This window comes from Bombina bombina, chromosome 5, assembly GCF_027579735.1.
Source record: "Bombina bombina isolate aBomBom1 chromosome 5, aBomBom1.pri, whole genome shotgun sequence".
NCBI classification, from domain to species: domain Eukaryota; kingdom Metazoa; phylum Chordata; class Amphibia; order Anura; family Bombinatoridae; genus Bombina; species Bombina bombina.
In genome coordinates this window covers 422,777,185-422,798,017 of record NC_069503.1, presented here as the reverse complement: position 1 = coordinate 422,798,017, position 20,833 = coordinate 422,777,185, and the positions used below count along the sequence as shown (strand labels likewise).

At 39.1% G+C, this 20,833-nt stretch overlaps 1 protein-coding gene across 1 annotated transcript in view; it reads left to right on the top strand.

The window, feature by feature from the left end:
* Positions 1 to 20,833, top strand: part of TCAIM (T cell activation inhibitor, mitochondrial) — a 131,364-nt gene that overhangs the window by 44,299 nt on the left and 66,232 nt on the right. Inside the window, exon 6 of the mRNA XM_053714262.1 lies at positions 1,900 to 2,022. Coding sequence (XP_053570237.1) covers positions 1,900 to 2,022 — 123 coding nt within the window. The remainder of the gene's footprint in view (positions 1 to 1,899; positions 2,023 to 20,833) is intronic.

Sequence of the window (20,833 nt, the reverse complement as noted above, 5' to 3'; positions counted from 1 at the left end):
GTTGGAAAGTCCAATGACGCTTCAGCTTCCTCACAGACGGCATGAAGTTTTCTCCTAGGATTTCCTGATACTTCCATGAATCCATCTTGCCTTCTACATGCTAAAGGTTTTCAGTGCCACAGAATGCAAAGTAGCCACAGAGCATCACCGAGCCGCCACCACGATTTTTAACTGTAGGCAGAGTATTCTTTTCAGCGTATGCTTCATTCTTCATCCTCCAGATATACCGCTGATCCATTGTGCTAAAAAGTTCCAGTTTTGTTTCATCGCTCCACAGAACAGAATCCCTTTTGGGTCAGTAGTGGTGTACATCTTAGAGTTCGGGCATGGAAACCTTACTGTGCAAACTGAAACCTCAGTGCCTGTTGCCACTAAGTCTTGCTGCAGGTCTTTTGCAGTCACTCAAGGGTTTTTCTCACCTTCTCAGAAGTCTGGTTGCAGCCGTTGATGGCTTCCCTTTTCTGCCCCGTCCAGGTAGTGTAACCATCTTTAACTTTGAACTTGCAAACTATGCTTTCAATGGTGTCACCAGGAACATTTAGTGCCTTCACTATCTTTTTGTATCCTGTTCCTTGTTTGTGAAGGGCGATGATCTCTTCTCTTAACTTTTTGGACCATTGTTTTGACTAAGCCATATTTATAACATGCAGTCAAACGTGACCCTCCACAAACCCCTAGCCAGTTCAGGTTTTTCATGTGTTCTAGCTCAAGCACACCTGGTGCAACTAATGAAACCCTTGATTAGTTGCATCAGGTGTGCTTGAGACAACACCTGTTTTGCATTTTTGTTCTGTGGTGAGGAATTCTATTCATGGGGTTGAATAAATTTGAGACTGCAGAATTCATTAAAAGTTGCAGTTTCAGTTGAATTTGGGGAAACCACTTGAAGCATTTGTTGTGTTGAGCTTTTTCAATTGCTTTTGTTTGATTTGTTCATTGCAAACAGCTGAAAGTCTGTGAATTTTGACTATAAACCTGATTTGCAATAGGGGTTGAATAATTTTGATTACAACTGTATGTATATGAATATATACACATATTAACACATAAATATATATGTATATAAGCATATACATATATATTTAGAGTGAACAGACAGTCCCCATAGACCGCAATGTAAAGGCACTTTTCAGTGCCGTTTTTTTTTCTACACCCTACACCCGCCCACATTGCAGTTGCTATTTTATAAAAAAAAAAAGATGCTACATTTTTATTTATTTTTTAACAAGAAGGACCCTCATACCTTTGGTTAATTTTTGGAGCGCTAATTGCAACCACAAGCTTGTAATGCCTGATTATTTATCTTGTGCCTGTAAATGGGCGAATTTGCCCATTACAGGCGTGTAATATGTTATCGATACACTTGTAATCTAGTCTGTTGTGTTTTGCAACGTTACTGGTTAGACACATAAATAAGGTTTGACTAAGGAGCCACAACACATTGCAGCTGCTAAGCAGGACTCAACAGTCTGACAATTTTGAGCCATTCGGCTGCTGTGTCCTTTTGAGAAGCTTTAATGGTTGTGGATCCTAAGTGAAACTTTATGTATGTGCTTAGCCCCTTCACACACTAAATACATTTCATAAGCACAGTACTGAGGTGCCACCATGTTGAAATGTAGCTTTCACTTAATTCCATTGCTAAAATGTTTTAGCATATGTGCAGCAACTCTCCTTCAGATACCTGCAACAAAATCCTAGGTTTCAAAATGGTGGTCCATTTAAATAAATTAGTAGCATATTAGTGCATAGCATGCTGGATAGAATTAGAACATTTTATTCTTGCATTATATTGTTCCTTTTTTAACATGGCAGACATACATCCTTTTATGTTGCATTCAAGTATAAGAATGATAAGTTGTATTATTATTATAATCTTTTAATTTTTGTTACTTATAGCTCATGGTTAGAAAGCAATCAAGAGTTGGCTAACCAGAAATTAAGCAATAGTTACCCACTAAGAAAGGAACTGGAGCGATTAAAGAATGAGCTCGCTCACCAATTTCAGCTGTCGGATGTTCGGTATGTAGTCTTTCTTAACTTTCTGAAAAAAGTTTTTTTTCCCACTTCTCTTGCAATTGGTTATTGATTTATCTGTTTTATAACCAATGTACTGTATGTTATAATATAGATAAGGGATCGACAAATCTGTTTACTATTTAGGAGCAAGACATACTGTTAGGATCCAGACTGTGGAGCCAGTGGCTACCTGGCTCCTGGGTTTGTCGAGCCCTGATATAGATAATACAAAAGGTTAATTTGTCATTGAAATTAAAGATGTGGTTTCCAAATTTATTAGCTGTGTGAAATTTTGCATGATTGTGTGAAACCATATAAGTTCATCGAAGGTGACTGCTGCTAATAGTTTATTACTTATGTATACAGTAAATGTATTTATTTCATAATAATACTCTTAAAATCCTACTTTTATGATTCATCTGCATTTAAGACTGAACATCTTGAGTATGACGCCTTAGACCGCTCGGCCATCCTGACATACTCATCTGCATTTAAAAAATGCCATAATGCCTCATGATTTTTATGTCAGTGCACTGCATCTCACAGTTACTTAATAGGAAGATGGAAATTGTAAGCTTACTTCACTTTGGCGCCTTTAAGGGACATAAAACCTTAAAAAGATTTTTTTTTAAAGAATATTAATTAAAAACATATTTCATAATTCAGTGTTAATGATTTTAAAGGGACAGTATACACCAGAATATTGATTCAAAAGATAGATAATCCTTTTATTACCCATTCCCCAGTTTTTGCATAACCAACACAGTTATATTAATACACTTTTTACCTCTGTGATTACCTTGTATCTAAGCCTCTGCAGACTGCCCCCTTATCTCAGACTTGCATTTTAGCCAATCACTGCTGGGTCCTAGGAACTCCACGTGCGTGAGCACAGTGTTATCTATATGAAACACATGAACTAACACCCTCTAGTGGTGAAAAACTGTCCTGAGATGAGAGGCGGCCTTCAAGGGCTTAGAAATTTGCATATGAACTTCCTAGGTTTAGCTTTCAACTAAGAATACCAAAAGAACAAAGCAAAATTAGTGATAGATGTAAATTTGAAAATTCTTTAAAATTGCATGCCCTATCTGAATAAGGAACTTTGTTTTGGACTAGACTGTCCCTTTAAACATTTAATGTTGAAAATTAACTTATAATTTTTCTTTATTTGCACTCCCTTCATTTGGCTCATTATGCAAAGCCAACCATGGATGGCTCCATTCTACATATGTTTGATCCCATAATTCGGTGATCAGCTTGTAGTAGGAGGAGTTCTTCACTGCTCTGTCTGTACACTCTCTTCCTGTTGGGCGGTAGTCACATGACACTGCTGTGTTCAAGGGGAGCGTTAGGAGCAGGAAGGATAACTGAGATCGGTGTGCTCGTATGTTTGACCCCTATTGCACATGTGACCAAACATGGTAAAGAACAAACAAAACAAAAAAAATACAATTTTCAGGGTATTGTTGGTTATGAAACTAAAAAAATAACTGTGTGTAACAATTTGCATTTGTTGTCCAAAAGTCATGACGTGTTATGGAATGTAACAACTTTTAAAGCTATGAATCATGATTTAAAAAACAAACAAAATTTATGCTTACCTGATAAATTCCTTTTTTTCCTAAGATATGGTGAGTCCACAACTTCATCAATTACTGTTGGGAATATCACTCCTGGCCAGCAGGAGGAGGCAAAGAGCACCACAGTTAAACTGTTAAGTATCACTTCCTTTCCCACAAACCTCAGTCATTCTCTTTGCCTTCGGTGCAAGGAGGAGGTGAAGTTTTGGTGTCTGAAGAAGATTGGATTTATTTCACTTCAATCAAGATTTTATTATTTTGAATGCCAGAGTAGGTTTGCTCTGATCTTTCTTTGTTCTACAGGTCTCTGTGAGGAGTGGCTTCCTTGCACGCTGTGTAAGCTGTCCTCCTGCCGGACGGCTAGATGCAGGTAAGTGCCTTTTGTCTTCTGGGGCTAGGAGGCTGGCACTGTAATGGTTAAGCTAGGAAATTGCTGCCCAAAATTTTCTGCACTCATTTCAGGGACTAGAATCCTGAGTTCAGGATTAATTCTGGCAGGGGCAGGCGCTTTATTTGACATTTGAGACAGATTGCATCCCCTTTGGTAGTATGAAGGGGTTATTGGTATGTAAGACTATTTTTTTTTATGTGGAAATGAGCCTGTGTGTTTATCAGTCTGATAATTTTTAGGCTGCTAAGGGTCGCTGTGCAATATTTCTCCTCAGCCTTAGTCTGTCCGGATTGTGAGGAGCTATTAAGGGTCTGCCTTGTAACGCTTCAGCGCTTTAGACAGATAACTTTTAACTTACTTTTAAAGTTACTATTTGTTTAGTTTAATGAAGGCAGCACATTTAGGATATGTCTTAACAAAATACAGACACAGGAGTTATGTGCACCATTAATCTAGTTGCGCACTGTGTTTTTCTTGCTTTCCTATGGCTCCTCCTCCTTCTTAGATAGAACGGACCAACGCCATTGTTTTTTTGCTGCTGAACCTCTCAGCGACAGCTCCTTCTCAAGCTGAGAACGGAGCGGAGGTCTTGGTTTTAGTCTCAGTGTGTTTGAGACTGTGTAGTTAGCTGAACAATGTTTCCGGTCTGGGTGACTGTTGCTGCTTCCATTTTCACATGGAATGCATATGACACCAGCTAGTTCACTTTACATTATTAAAGTTTTAACACATACTCGTACCCTTAATCCTTCTACTGTTAGAGGTATGATAGAATTCCTTCTCTTAAGGAATTATTTTAAATATTAGTCTTTTTCATAACTATTCTAAAAAAAGAATTTTCTATAGTTAGAGAATTGGGGTTGTTTTCATGTTATACTGCAGAAGTGTAAGATTGGAACAATGGTCTGTTCCTATTTATATTTATATTTTTCCTGTTCTAAGACAAGCCTCTATAGTCTTAAAGTGGTGGTGTTCATTTTTAAGTATTTTCATTTTCAATGATTATAGCAAATACATTTTAATAGCCTCATGTCTCTCAGGATGATGCTGTTTAGGCAATGCCACAGTTTTCTCCTCAATCGTCCTAAGCCTTTTATGGCGTCACATACAGTGCCCTGTGGTTAATCTCAATCTCCTGGAGGAGTCATTTGCCTGCAGAATTGCTGCCCAGGTATTTTCTGCGGTATCTGTGGCATTATCTGCTTTTCCTATACTAAAGGGAACTTGCACGAGAAATATTAGAGCTTCAGATAGTAAGGTTTCTGTACCTCCTACTGCTACACTGGTTCCTTCCTCATAGATCTGATGAGGAGGATCCGTCAGTAGCCTCTGAGGGTGAAATCTCAGTTTCGGACAGTATAATTCCTTCATCTGATGCTGAAGAAGTATCCTTCAGATTTAAGCTTGAACACCTTTTGTGTATGGTAAAGGAGGTATTGGCTTTTTTGGAGCAACTCTGATACGTATGTCGTTCTCAACTGTAAAGAATCTAGTAAATTTTATAAGTACTAGGATTCCTCTGTAAAAGTTTTTCTTGTGCCAGACCGTGCTTGGAGATTTTTCACAGGAATGGGAGAAGTCAGTGTTTCTTTTTTCCCCGTCTCCTGTCTTTAAAAAGATGTTTTCTGTCGCTGTCTCCATTAAATATCAGGGTGCACAGTAGTAGGGCATTTTTACTCTGGCTAAGAGAACTATGATTCCTAGAGAGGATAGATGTTCTTTTCAGGATCAATGGAGGTTTACATGGCAATTTGTATTGCCACTGTGTCAAGTGTGGCATCTTATGGGTGCGATGCTTTGTCTGATTCTAATTTAGTAGAGACTCCTTTGGAGGAGATCCAGTACAGAATTAAGGCTCTTAAGCTAGTCAATTCTTTTATTTCTAAAGGATCCAAGATATCTGGCTTCGCTGTGCTAGCCATGGGACGTAGTGGAAAGTCCTAGTTTCTGGTGCTTCCGTTCAAGGGGAAGACCTTGTTTGGTAGCCAGCTTTAGTAGCCTGATTGTTAGCTTAGCTGCCTAGCAAGTGGAAGGTTTGCTGAAACCAGCTGCAACTACTTGCACCTTGAATGTTTAAAGAATTTAATAAGAATAGGCTGTGGACATAGTTCCTCAGGGTTGCTAAATAGTAGGCATTCCTTCTCTCCCTGAGACAGGTTCCACCTCTCAAATTTTATCTGCAGGTCAGATAACAGTGAGGTTTTTTTGTAGTGCTTTTGGGACTTCCTTCCCTGTGAGTGATAGTTCCAGTTTCTGTAAGGGAACGGGGGTTAGGATTTTATTTTCCCCTGTTGTGGTTCCCGAAACAGAGGGAAGTTTTTCATCCTATGGTAGACCTAAAGTGTTTCAGCAAGTTATCTCAGGTTACCATTCTTCAAATGGAAACCAGTGGTTCCATTCTTCCTTTGGTCTAGCAGGGTCAGTTCAGTGTGACCATAGACCTGGAGGACGTGTATTTTCAAGTTCCTGAGTTTTGCTTTTCTGTCAAAACACTTTCAGTTTGTGGCTCTTCCTTTTGGCCTTGCCATGGCTCTAAGAGGGGGCTATATTGGCAGTGATCAGGTTTCAGGGAATTGCTGTGAATAATGGTTCAGGCGCCATCTTTTAAACATGCAAACTCTCATACAGAGATCTTGTTGTCTTTTTTTCATTCCCTCGGATGGAAGTGAATCTGAAAATGAGTTCCCTTGTTCCAGCTACAGGGGTAGTCTCTAAGGGTACATATTAGTTTCACTATCTCTGAAAATATTTTTGACAGAGGTCAGAAAATAGAGGATTCTTTCCTCTTGCCTCTTTCGGCACTCTACTGTTTTGTCCTTCAGTGGCTCAATGTATGGAGGTAATTGGTCTGATGGTTGCTTCATTGGACATCATCCCTTTGCTCAATTCCATCTGATAGTCTGCTGTTATGCATGTTCAGAAAGTGGACCGGGGTGGCTCTGTCTCGGAGGATAGATCTAGATCTGTTGACATGAGAGTCTTCTCTGTGGATCAGATAGGGAAATTAGTGGTACAGAGCTCACTTAGCTTGCGAGAGGTAGTGGGATCATTGCCCGCATTCTCCAGAATCTTTTGGTTGTCTCAGGTGCATCTGTCTCAGGGCACATGCTTCCAGAGGCCTTCCTGAGTAATAGTGATCACGGTCGCTAGCCTGTTGGGTTGGTGGACTTGGGAGGAATCTGCTCTCCCCATAACCATTTTGGAGTTGAAAGCGATCTACAATGCTCTGATGGCTTAGCCTCAGTTGTCTTAACCTGTTTTCAGGTTCTAGTTGAACAATTTAATCTCAGTGGTTTACATTTAACCACCTGGCAGGAACCTGGAGTTCCTTTGCCATGATTGGCGTGGATTGTTCGGTGGGCGGAAGCTCACATTCATTGTTTATCCACTATTCACATTTGGTCATTGAGCCCACAGGAGTCAGATTTTTCATCCTGGGGAGTGGGCACTTCTCCTGGAGGTGTTCTCCAGGTTAACCCTCAAATTGGGTGGCTGGAGTTGGAGATGGTAGTAAGCCAAGCTGCCAAGTTATGTTAAAGGTCAAAGAGATCAGTAGGCTGCTCTGTTAAATACCCTGGCATTTCCTTGGAATTTCAGTCTGACATCCCTGTTCCTCAGTTTGCTCTCCTTCCACAAATTGTTGCTCGTATCAAATGGGAGTAAGCATCAGTATTTTAATAGTTCCTGCATAGCTTCGCAGGATCTGGTATACAGACCTAGCGGAGATGTATTTCTTCCACCTTGGTGGTTGTTCCTGAGGAAGGACCTTCTAATTCAATGTCCATTCTTTCATCCAACATTTTCTCTGAAGCTTTCTGCTTGGAGATTGAATGCTTAGTTCTGTCTAAGCTGGGTTTTTCTGAATCGGTCATTGAGACCATGATTCAGGCTCGCAAGCCGGTTATTGGTAACTGTTACCATAAGGTATGGTGTAAATTCCCTGATTGGTGTGAATTCCAGGACTACTCTTGGAAGTATGGTCAGGATTCCTAGGGTTTTTTGCCCTTTCTCCGGGAAGGTCTGAAAGATGGTTTGTCAGTTAGTTCTCTGAAGGGTCAGATTTCTGCGTTACCTTTTTTTATACTAGTGTCTGGCAGATGTGCCAGACGTGTAATCCTTTTGTCAGACCCTGGTTAGTATCAGGCCTATGTTTAAGTCTGCTGCTCCTCTTGGAGCTTTAACCTTGGTTTTAAGGTTTTGCAGCAGGCTCAGTTTGAGCCATAGCATTCCATAGATTTAAGATTTGTATCTTGGAAGTTTTTTCTTTTTTTGCTAAATCTTCTGCTTGGAGAGTTTAGGTACTATACTATGTGGAAATATTGTTGGGGAATTGTTGTTCCCTCTCTGTCTCCTCATTCTTATCTCTTGAGGAACATGTGTGCACGATTTGATATTGTACGTGCTTAATATTTTTCTTCTGTTTGTTTTTTTCTGTAACAGAAAGCTACTGCTACTTCTCGTTTCTCTGGTTGAGAAGTTTAATTTATTGCTTTTCAGACTGCGGGGCTGCGGTATCCTGAGAGAGTTATGGCTCATTACATGAGGGCTGTCTCTTCTTTTTGGGCTTTCACAGATGTAGCTTCTGTGGATCGGTTTTGCAAGGCTGCAACTTGGTCTTCTTTGCATACTTTTTCCATGTGTGCAAGATTTGATATTGTACGTGCTTAATATTTTTCTTCTGTTTGTTTTTTTCTGTAACAGAAAGCTACTGCTACTTCTCGTTTCTCTGGTTGAGAAGTTTAATTTATTGCTTTTCAGACTGCGGGGCTGCGGTATCCTGAGAGAGTTATGGCTCATTACATGAGGGCTGTCTCTTCTTTTTGGGCTTTCACAGATGTAGCTTCTGTGGATCGGTTTTGCAAGGCTGCAACTTGGTCTTCTTTGCATACTTTTCCCCAATTTTTTCAATTTGATTTTTATGCCTTGGATGAGGTTTCTTTTGGCAGAAAAGTTCTTCAAGCGGTGGTGCCTTCTGTTTAGCTCTGCCTGTCTTGTCCGTTCCTAGTCATCCTTTGTCCTCGAGCTTGGGTATTGGTTCCCAACAGTAATTGATGACGTTGTGGACTCACCATATCTTAGGAAAGAAAACAAAATTTATGCTTACCTGATGAATTTATTTATTTCCAGATATGGTGAGTCCACGATCCCGCCCTTTATTTTTAGACAGTCGTTTTTTGACTAAATCTCAGGCACCTCTACACCTTTGTGTTTTTTCTCCATTACCTTCGGTCAAATGACTGGGGTTTGTGGGAAGGGAAGTGATACTTAACAGTTTAATTGTGGTGCTCTTTGCCTCCTCGTGCTGGTCAGGAGTGATATTCCCAACAGTAATTGATGACGTTGTGGATTCACCATATCCGGAAAGAAAGAAATTTATCAGGTAAGCATACATTTTGTTTTCTTTCCACAAAAATTGTGGGTGAACTCTCACCACCATCAAAGAAAAATGGAAAGGAATAAAATGGTAGGAATCTATTTTCACGACAATGCTGTCTGAAGGACTTTCCTACCAAATGCTATTTCAAAAGGAACAAAAAAAACTCAAAATGGAAAAGCCTTGTTAAACTATGTAGGGATGACCAATTTGCTGCATAACAAAATCTGCCTTTTTGAATGCCCAAGAAGTAGAAACAGATCTAGTGGAATGACCTGTGATATATTTTGGAGGAGGCTTGCATGCCTTCAAGTAAGCTTTGAGAAACAAAGATCTAAGCCAAGCATATATAGATACAGTTGATGTTTTCAAACCCTTCAGGGGACCTGAAAGAACAAAAACACTACCCTATTGTCTAAAATATTTGGTAGCTTGTAAAAAAGAGCCAAATTCAAAATTCATATTCCATGTAGGGTATAATTGGCTTGAGCACAGGATGAATTCTAGCTACAGCCTGGACAAAATCGTGTAGTTTCTCAATCTTTCTGTGATACAACACAGACAAAGCTGAAATTGGACCTTCTGGAGAGTGGTCAGATAAACATTTATTCAAACCCTCTTGTAAAAATTGAAGAATCTTAGGAATTTTGAAATAATGACAATAATTCTTTTCAAAACACTCTAGAAAAGTCTACCAATTCTTGAGATAATTTATTCTAGTAACAGGTTTTCTGGCTTGGAGTAAGGCTTCTTTCACTTTATCAGAAAAACCTCTCTGATGCAGAATCAGACATTCAATCTCCAAGCCTACAAGTTGAAAGACTTGAAATCTTGATGATAGAAGGGATCTTGCGATAAAAGATCTGATTGAACACTACCGGCTGCAGAGACGATTCTCCAGGATGAAGAGATTGACAACTCAGACAATCTGCTTCCCAATTTCCCAATGATCCTTCTCCGCCCAAGAAAAAATTTGAGAGACTCCTTTCATTACTAGAGAACTGTTAGTTCCCCCTTGCTGTCTGATGTATGCCACTGCTGTAACAATGTCTGATTGAAAGAGGAGATACATCTCTCTTATCAGAAGAGGCCAGTTTTGAAGAGCCCTCACAATCGACACAGAGTTATAAGATGTTAATTGGTAACCTCACCTCCTGAGTAGACCAAACTCCCTGTGCTCTCCTAGACCCCCATACTGCACCACCCCAACCCAAGAGACTTACATCTGTCGTGATTATTGTACAGGATTTAAGGACAAAAGACGCTCCCTGAAGAATGGATTGGCTCTCTATCCACCAAGATAGAGAAATTGTTGTAGCTGGATCCAAAAGTAGTGTAGTCCTTGCAACACTGACGAAGCATGTATAACTGAAGATGTCTCATATGAAACCAAGCAAATTGAATTGTCTGATGCTGCATTCATCAGACCTAGAACTTCCATATATTGTGATATTCCTTTTAGGATTATCCCCTCCCTCCTAATTAACTTTCCTTTATAGGGCAGTAACTTTCAACACTCATTGCCTGAATATTGAAGCTCACAGTTACGTTTGCTTCCTTGTGCCATTCCTACTTGCTAATTGTAGATACAGCTGATTCCCTTGAGGATTTTCTACCTGACATCGTCTTCAGATTCATACGCATCCGGATCTACATCCTCAGCGTTCCGGAAACCAAGCCGCGCACACACAGCTTCTCACCGCCATCGGCGGTCACTGCTTAGCTCTGCTCTTATCGGATCTTTGTGGGGTATTGTATGTTGGCTATCTGGATAATACTTACCTTGCTTTGTATCCTCTAATTTACTTCACGTTTGAACTGACTTACTCTGTGCAGCAATGTTATACTTATGTTCCTAATTCAGTATAAGTTGTGCCATATAAAACCGCAACAAACTCTGCTCACTACTATCAGTAAAGTTTGGAACATCCAATTATGATATATTGTTTGTGTGGTTTGGATTGCTTGGAACTGTATATATTTTAGAATGTCTGTGTGTGTGCGTGAAGACAGGTTTTGACTTCAATACCTTTGAATTGCTATCTCAATATTAATTCTACCTGACTAAAAGTTATACCTACTCAGCTGTCTCAAACCTTTATGTTATTTACTAAAAGATTTCTAAAGTAACAATCTCACAGTATCTATTCAGGTAATTTAAACTACCATTACCTGCTTAGTTTACAAAAGAGAAACACATCCTTTATTTATTGAAGGATTTTTGTTATATTTCAAACCCTTAATACAAAAGTGTACCAGTTGCTACATAATATTCAGGCCTAAAAAATAAGGGTTTATTTATTTTTTTTTTAAACTTTTATTTTTTTTCAAACCAGCAAAAAGAAATCGTACAGACAATGTCCGTGTCTATGACCAAAAACATGGGTCCAGACGTCGGTAATAAAACAAATACATTGACCCAGCCTTTATGTTAATAACTGACACAAAACTGGTGTTACATCATGTTCTGACAATCCTAATACTGGAATTTCTATTTCAGTTAACTTAAAAGAAAGAAAAAAAAAAAAAAAAAAAAAAAAAAAAAATAAAACCCACAGAGAGAAGGGAAAAAAAAAAAAAAAAAAAAAAAAAAAAAAAAACCCACACACCCCCCCCCTCCCCCCTGTTCATCCGGGTTGACTTTATCTTTGCTCAGCCCAGTAAGGCGGGAGAAAACCTGTAACTATGGCTATATCAAAAAACTCAGATTTGCGTAAGGGGTGAATAATCTGTAATTGCGTTGTAAGTGGGCGAGATTTTATAAGTTTTAGCCATTTATTAAAAAAACTTCTAAATTGTTTTTCACTACTTGGATCTAATTGATATTGTTCTATCGTAGTTTGTTCATACATTTTTTGTACAAATTCTACAATATTCGGTGCTTTAGCTGACTTCCAATGTAGCAGAATTATATTCCTAGCCACCAGGATGGCCGTATTAATAAAATCTCTGTCTTTCTTTCCTTCTTGAGAGGTTGAATTAAATAGGAAAAAGATTGTTTTTGCGAGCAAAACCACTTTTTGATGCGTGAATTTGTTTACCCAGAAGTTAACTCTGTTCCAAAATCTGGCAATCTTTGGGCAGGACCAAAAACAGTGTAGAATATCTGCCTTCGGGAATTTGCAATGGAAACAATTACCTGAACACTTTTTATCCCATTTGGCTAGAATTACCGGAGAGATATAGGAAAAGTTTAGTATTTTGCTATGGGACTCTTTCCATGTTATATTATTACTGCCTGCTGATAGAATGCTTGTTTTAATATCATCTAGTTCTGTATCTCGCAGCACTCTCTGCCATTTGGAGAGAATTGACTCCAGGTGTTGTTGACCGTATTTTAACATGATCATCTTATACCAGCTGGATATTGAATAATATCCACTCTTAAACATTCCAATACCAGATTCTATTATTCCTAAGTCTCGTACGATGTGTGGGTATTGTGTCCCATACAGAATATAATGTCTGATTTGGAGGTACGCGTAGAAGTGATGTTTTGGGAGATCAAATTCCCTTCTGATACTTTCAAAGGTTTTCACGACGCCCATGCTTGGTTCTAGTAGCTGGGCAACATACTTCAGGCCCCGCAGACGCCAACCCTGAAATATACCGGGAGAAAGTCCCGGTACAAATCCAGGGTTACCTGTTATGGGGAGATATTTGGAAAAGGTATAACTTAACCCAAGTTCCCCACAAAATTTTTGCCAGGCTATAATTATATTGTAAGTCACCCTCAAATTACTGATACTGGATGGTAGACTGCTCAACGGCATGTGAAGAATTGCTTTTAACGAAAAAGGTTTAATCATTCCCTCCTCTAAGTCAAAGAGGGTGAAATGATTGGCTTCGGTTATCCAGTCTACTGCAATCTTCACCAAGGTAGCCCAATTGGTTACTTTGATATTTGGGAGTCCAAACCCTCCTGAATCCTTATTTTGTTGCAAAAATCGTATAGATAGACGTGGTCTCCCCTTTCCCCATAGCAGACCTGTGCATAGTTTATTAAAGAGTTGAACGTCTGAGTTTTTCATTATTATTGGTAGATTTTGCATTATATACAAGAGACGTGGAAACATGAATGTTTTTAGTAAAGTAATTTTAGCAGACAAAGAAATTGGAAGTGACTTCCACTTATCTACCATGGACGTGGCTTCCCCAAAAAATTTTGTATAGTTAAGTGCATACCATTTTTTGGGGTTGCCAGACAAATAAATCCCTAAATACTTAATATGATCTACTATCTGAAAGGGAAAATCCCTTAAACTGTCTTTCCTCTTATAAATCCATAACAATTCTGATTTGTTTTGATTAACCTTGTAACCAGAAAACAGGCTGAACTCCTTTATTATCCCCAAGAGAGTGGGTATACTATCTTTAGTTTTCGATAGAAATAATAGGAGATCATCCGCATATAACGATAGAGTGAGTTTGGTGTCCCCCAAAGAGATGCCTTCCAATTCTTGTTTCAAACGGGTCGCGAGAGGTTCAATTGAAAGATTGAAGAGAAGTGGCGACAGAGGACACCCCTGTCTAGTTCCTCTCGCTAACGTTATTTTTGAAGAAAGACCCCCATTAATTAGTAGATAGGAGCAAGGGTTATTATATAATAGTTTTATAAAGTTTAAAAAGCCCCCTGTTAAGCCAAAATGCTTTAAAGTAGTAAATAGGTGGTTCCATTCTATTGAATCGAAGGCTTTCTCCGCATCAAGCGTCAATAGCGCCAAATCTACTTTGGGAGCCTTACCGCCATCTTGCACTCTATTCCAAAAATGGTCTATTGTTAACAATGCTTTGCGTATATTTTTAGTTACGCTTCTACCTGTCATAAAACCCGTCTGGTCTATATGAATTAGATTATTCATACACTTTTTCAGTCTGTCTGCCACTATATGAGTAAGAAGTTTGTAATCGTTATTCAATAACGAAATAGGGCGATAGGAGCCTGGGAGCTCTAAATCCTTGTCTTTTTTGGGAATAAGGGTCACGACCGATGTGGTAAAGTATAGTGAATCCATTCTGTTATTAGTATAGTATTTATTAAATAATTTTACTAATGTTTCCGGAATATTATCTATCAGTATTTTGTAGAATTCGGTTGGTAATTGATCTGGCCCGGGGGCTTTATTCATTTTTAATTTCTCTATAGCCGTCACCACTTCTTCTATCAAAATTGGCTGGTTCAGTTCTTGTAATTGTTCCAGAGATACTTTAGGTAAAGTGATTTTGCTCCAAAATGCCTCCTTAGCCCTATCTTCTGTTTTTTGAGCTGAATAAAGCTCTTGGTAATATTCATATAGAGCCTCCCTGATCTCAAGTGGTGTTGTATGCCTTTTATTATTCTTGGTTATACATGGGATATTGTCTCTCCCTTTCCCTGCTTTAATGATTTTAGCCAGAAGTTTAGCCGACCTCCCGTGATGACTCTTAAAAAAGGCTTTTGCTTTGAGATCTTCCCTTTGTCCCTTCTGTTTAAGGAAGGTATCCCTCTCAGCTTTGGCTTTCTTATAATTATCCCACGCATTGGCGGAGTGGTTAGAAATGTATGTTTTATATGCATTCCTTACTTGGTTGGTCAATTGGAGGTTTCTAGCAGAGGTTTTTTTCTTCCATTTAATCATGTATGCTCTGATCTTTCCGCGAAGAACCGCCTTCGCTGCTTCCCAAAATATTTCTATTTTGTCTATGTATCCCCTATTAAACCCTGCATACTCTATCCATGCTTGCTTTAAAAAATTCCTAAATTCATTATCCTGTATAAGATATTTGGGGAAGGAAAAAAAGTTTTGCTCGGCTAGTTTCTTGACCTCTTCCACTTCTAGGCTAATTTTAGCGTGGTCTGAAATTACTATATCTTGAATGGTGGGTTTTAGATCTAACTTAACCATGCTATCTGATATCAAAAAAAGATCGATACGGGAAAAACTCTTATATACTTTAGATTCGCAAGAAAATGCTTTTACATCTGGGTTATTTATTCTCCAGATGTCGTGAAGGTTTAGTTTGTTCATAAAATTCCTAAAAACTTTTCTCTCCCTGTTTCTCTCTTGCATGTTTGTGCCTGATTTACTTCTGTCTAGATAAGGGCATATAGTCATATTGAAGTCTCCTGCTATAATTAGATTTTGATTTATATATGGAAAGAGTTTAATATATAAGCCGTCCCAGAATTTGGTATCTATGACGTTCGGGGCGTATATGTTACACAGTACATATATTGCCCCCCTGTGTTCTATCTTAACAATGAGAAATCTACCGTTTAAATCAAGTTCCTGCGACAGGATCGTATATGTCAGTTTTTTAGAAAAAAGGAGGGCCACTCCTCTCTTACGCGCTGAAACGGGAGTAGCAATTACTTTTCCAACCCATTTACATTGCAATTTAGGGATCTCTTTACTCTTGAGATGTGTTTCTTGTAAAAAAACCACATCAGGATGATGTTGTTTAAGTTGTTTTAAAATAATACTTCTTTTGGGTGGGGAGGTTATTCCCCCCACATTCCAAGAAAGAAAATTCAACATTTATTTGAAGCAACGAACTTTAACATAATGTCGGTGAACAGGAAGGAAAGGGAGGGAGAGAAAAAAAAAAAAAAAAAAAAACCAAAAACACAACAGCGCCCCTAAAAAGGAAAAACATCAAAAACCCCATTATGGACATATATGTCTAATATCTGGGACCTTTTCTTGACCTACCACTCAATCTAGGTTAGTGATTTTATGAACTCTTTAGCTTCGTGTGGATTATTTAAAGTATAGCTTTCGCCCTTTACGTTTACAACTATTTTTGCAGGATACAACATTCTTGCCTGAATGCCTTTCTTAAAGAGCATCGAACAATATGGGGCCATCTCTCTCCTTTTAAGTGATGTTTCTACCGAAAAGTCTTGAAACAACATGATTTTATCTTGACCATAAATCAAAGCATTAGATTTCCTGAAATGACTCATCAGTGTAATCTTGTCTTGAAAACATAAATATTTAACCAAAACTGGCCTGGGTTTAGTAATACCATCTGTGTTAGAACGTGCCACCCCCAACCTATGGGCTCTTTCAACTATGAATGGCTTCTCAGCATTTTGGATGCCCAGCAGTTGGGGTAATACCACTGCCGCAAAATTAACTAAGTCTTGTTGTTCAATCGATTCAGAGAGACCTATGATTCTAACATTATTTCTGCGTGAACGGTCTTCTAAATCCTCCAACCGTGAATGTAACGTTTTAATTAGCTCCCCTTGTTTTTGAATAATTGTATCTTGTACCCCAGCTTGGTCTTCCAGATCAGAGACCCTAGATTCTACTTCAGCAAAGCGTGTTGAAAATTGTCTTACTTCTCCAGCCAGATCTGAAATTTCAGCTTTAAGTATATTGAATTGAGGCATAATCAGGTCTGCGATCTGGTTGATCAAGATTTGTTTATCTGCATTTAAAGAAACTGGAGATTGGATCTCTAGACTATTCTCCATCTCGCTGCTCTTAGCCTTTTTTTCCCTTTGCTTTGCCGGCATAGCTGGCGATCTATTTTTACCCTGAGTGACAAACCTTTCCATAAAATGCAATCAAGAAATACAGTGTAGTGAAAAAAACAAACAAAAAAAAAAAAAAAAAAAAAAAAAAAAAAAAAAGGGCACCCCGCCAACTCCTCTATAAAACAGTGAAACAACAATCATGTGAAAAAAAAAAAACCAATGGACCAAGTGTTAAATGTATATGTATGTAAACCTATACACAGACCTGTATATATCTATATCTCTACATACAAATAAACACATACAGTGATAAAAGTGTCTCTCTTAACTTGTGAATTTCCTAGTATATTGTATGTGTGCTGCTGTCAACAATGCAGCACTTCTGAAATAAGTATATCTTGTGTCTAAATATCTAACAGTGCTTTAAATTACACCTTGATTCTGTGTCGTTCTTCCAGTTACAAACTCCTTATTCCTAGTGTAAACAGTCAAAGTGTAGTGCCACCACAACCCTAAATTATTATCGACAGCTATCTATTATTGTTGCAGCTCTAAAAAAAGGGCAATAAGGGGGGGAGAAAAAAAAGGGAAGAAAAGAGAAAAGGGAGAAAGAGAAGGGGAGAGAACACAATATGCAGCAGAAAACCAGGCTTCTATATTAAAAAAAAAAAAAATTCAATCAAATTCAGTCCAAAGTTCCCAGACCGTAGTAAAGAGGCCACTCGAACCAGTCTAGTTTATAGCAATAGTCTATTTAGTTTAGGGGGTCTCCCTGTATCGTCCCAGCTTAACTTGAGATCCTTCTCCTGTGCTTTGTCTTCTCCGCTTTAACTTCCTTAGGCTCAGTTGCTATCTGCCTAATATAAGACCTTATATTCTATTCTCGGAGAGTATTTAGTCACAGCTGTTTTACCAGGACTTAATACAGCGCTTGTGTCCCTGCTTCGCCAGATCAGCAGTTCACAGAAAGCATTTTCTTGTTGAATATCTAAGGGGGGTGCATGCCTCTTCCATCAGAAACTTGCCAGCTTCCTCAGACTAACGGCTCCAGGGTAGTGCTTTAAGTCTGCCCAGGTTTAACCTCTCTCTTTACAGGCGCCCAACCATGCAGAGACAGCGCCCACCCTTGTTAGTTATACACTTTCAGACCAGCAGAAAAGAAGCAGTTCTACTCAGGTGAGGCTGCTAATTTCACCGTTTCAGTGGGACTACAATAGAGGGAAACACGCTTTAAATACAGACTCACCCCGGTTCCAATCTCCGGCTTTCAGACAAAGCAGCAACAGTTCTCTGCCGGGGCAAGCGTCGCTTCAAACTGTTCAGCGCAGTAAACTTTTGTCCCCTATGTGTCCCACCTCCACTTTTCGCGGAGGCGGCTCCAAGCGTTCACTCACCCGCTCTGCTGGGACTGTTCACGTCGTCTCGCCGGCTGTAGGTAATGCTCTGCTTCACATGCACCCCTCCCGGACTTAGCACCAGAGAAAACCTGAGACCTCGATCTTTACTATGTTCCGCTCTGGAACCACCATACTGCTCGTGCAGGTTTCTTTCTAGTCAGATATCGGCATCTCTCTGACCATCTTGCTGGCTCCGCCTGCTCTTGGGCTGCCCTCCTTTACCGTCCAGAGTGTCAGCAGTCTCCCCAAAGTGGAGGTCAGTTTATGCACAGGGGTTTTCCAGGCCTTTGCGACTTGGCCCACTTCAACGGCTAATGAGCTTCCGACTCGCCACTGTGTCTCTTAGCTCAAGTGTGTAGTTACTCGGCACAAGAGTCTTGGCGTGGAGGGATAAGATGGCTTGTATTCACCCGCTACTGTCGGGTGCTCTGTTCACAGGTGCTCTGTTCACAGGTGCTTGCACAGGTGTGTGCAAGGCCCCTCCTCAAACGGAACTCCTCATGAGCAAGGGGGGGGGTTTATTTATATAACAACCTAACATGAATCCTCAGGAAGTAAAGAATGAGTTAACTAATATATATCAAAAACTAGACTATTTAAATAAAGGGTTAACTGAAGTGCAAGCAGAAACTGCTGCATTGAGAGCTTTACTAAAAGACTGTTTACCTATTAAAAGTGCTGAAAGCCCAGAACCACATGTTCATTATCCCCAACCATTTACTGGTAAAAGGAATGAGTTTAGGGATTTTAAAAATGCCTGCCATCTACTTTTTTCTCTAAGACCACGTACATATCATACAGAGAGAATCAAAGTATGCACAACCATTTCCTTTTTACAAGGGGAACCAAGAACATGGGCTAATAGGTTTTTTGAAAGTAATAATCCTATCCTAGATTCACTACAAGATTTTTTTCGAGCACTCACAAACCTATATGAGGATTCCAACAGTCAAATCACTGCAGATACAAAATTACGTTCCTTAAAGCAAGGAAAAAGAACCATTGAGGAATACACAACTGAATTCCAAATGTGGGCAGAAGACTCTCAATGGAATGAGATTAGTTTGCGTACTCAATTTCGCTTAGGATTGTCAGAAAACTTAAAAGACGAACTCTCCCGCCTGGATGCCCCTGACAGTCTTCTCTCTCTTATAAAACTCAGTACAACTTTAGATAGAAGACTCCGTGAAAGAAAGGCTGAAAAAGCAGGTTATGATGTCATACCAAAACGTCCCTTTAACTATACCTCTACTCAGGAAAGATCTAGTACCATTACGCCTATGGAAATTGGAGTCATCAAAGGTCCCCTCACACCAGAGGAAAAAGCCAGGAGAAGAATGGAAAATTTGTGTCTCTACTGTGCTCATAAAGAGCATACTGTTTCTTCATGTCCTCAACTTCTGAAGCAAAAGAAGGGTAAGCTAACCCACAGCACTCATTTATTTAATCTAACATTGGAAACACAAATGACTTTGTTTTTTTCATTACAGTGGGACCAGAAAAACATTCAATCTAAAGCTTTGGTTGATTCAGGGGCCTCACGGAGTTACATAGATACTACCTTTGTTAAGAATAATAAAATACCCATTGTGTGTAAAGCAAAACCTCTCTTTGTTAAATTAATAGATGGTTCACTAATACAACAAGGTCCAATAACTCATCACACTATACCTTTACTTATAACCACTAAGGAAGGTCATACTGAATATATCTCATTTGATTTAATTCCTATATCATTACACACAATAATTCTGGGGTTTTCCTGGTTGCAGAAACACAACCCGAATATAGACTGGTCTCAAAATAAAATAACACTAAGTTCTTCTTATTGTTTGAAGACCTGTTACCCACACTGTACCATAGCTACTCTAGAGAATGGGATACCCAGACCTTATCAGGATCTGGCAGAGGTTTTTGACCTTAAAGAGGCAGAAAGTCTTCCCCCACACAGGGAGTTCGATTGCCCGATAGATCTAATACCTGGGTCACAAGTTCCACATGGGAAAATATATCCCCTCTCTCAAACCGAACTAGCTTTTGTAAGAACCTACTTAGACGATAATCTACGCAAAGGGTTCATTTCACATTCTACTTCCCCTGCAGCAGCAGGTATGTTTTTAGTTAAAAACAAGGATGGGACGATACGTCCTATTATTGACTACAGAGCACTAAATGATATTACCATAAAGAACAGATACCCACTACCCTTAATTCCTGAGCTTCTTGAACGCTTACACGGCGCCACCATCTATTCTAAACTTGATTTGAAGGGTGCTTATAATTTAATTAGAATCAAACAAGGTGACGAATGGAAAACAGCGTTTAGAACACGTTATGGGCTATATCAATACAATGTGATGCCTTTCGGCTTAAGTAATGCGCCCGCTACATTCCAACATTTTATTAACGAAATCTTTCGAGATTTATTGGATGTATGTGTTATAATTTATTTGGATGACATCCTCATTTATTCTAAAACATTACAAGATCATGAGAAACATGTACGTTGGGTGCTTACTAGGCTAAAAGACCACAAACTATACGCTAAGCTTGAGAAATGTTCTTTTCACGTTCAAGAAATTAAGTTCTTGGGTTATATTATAA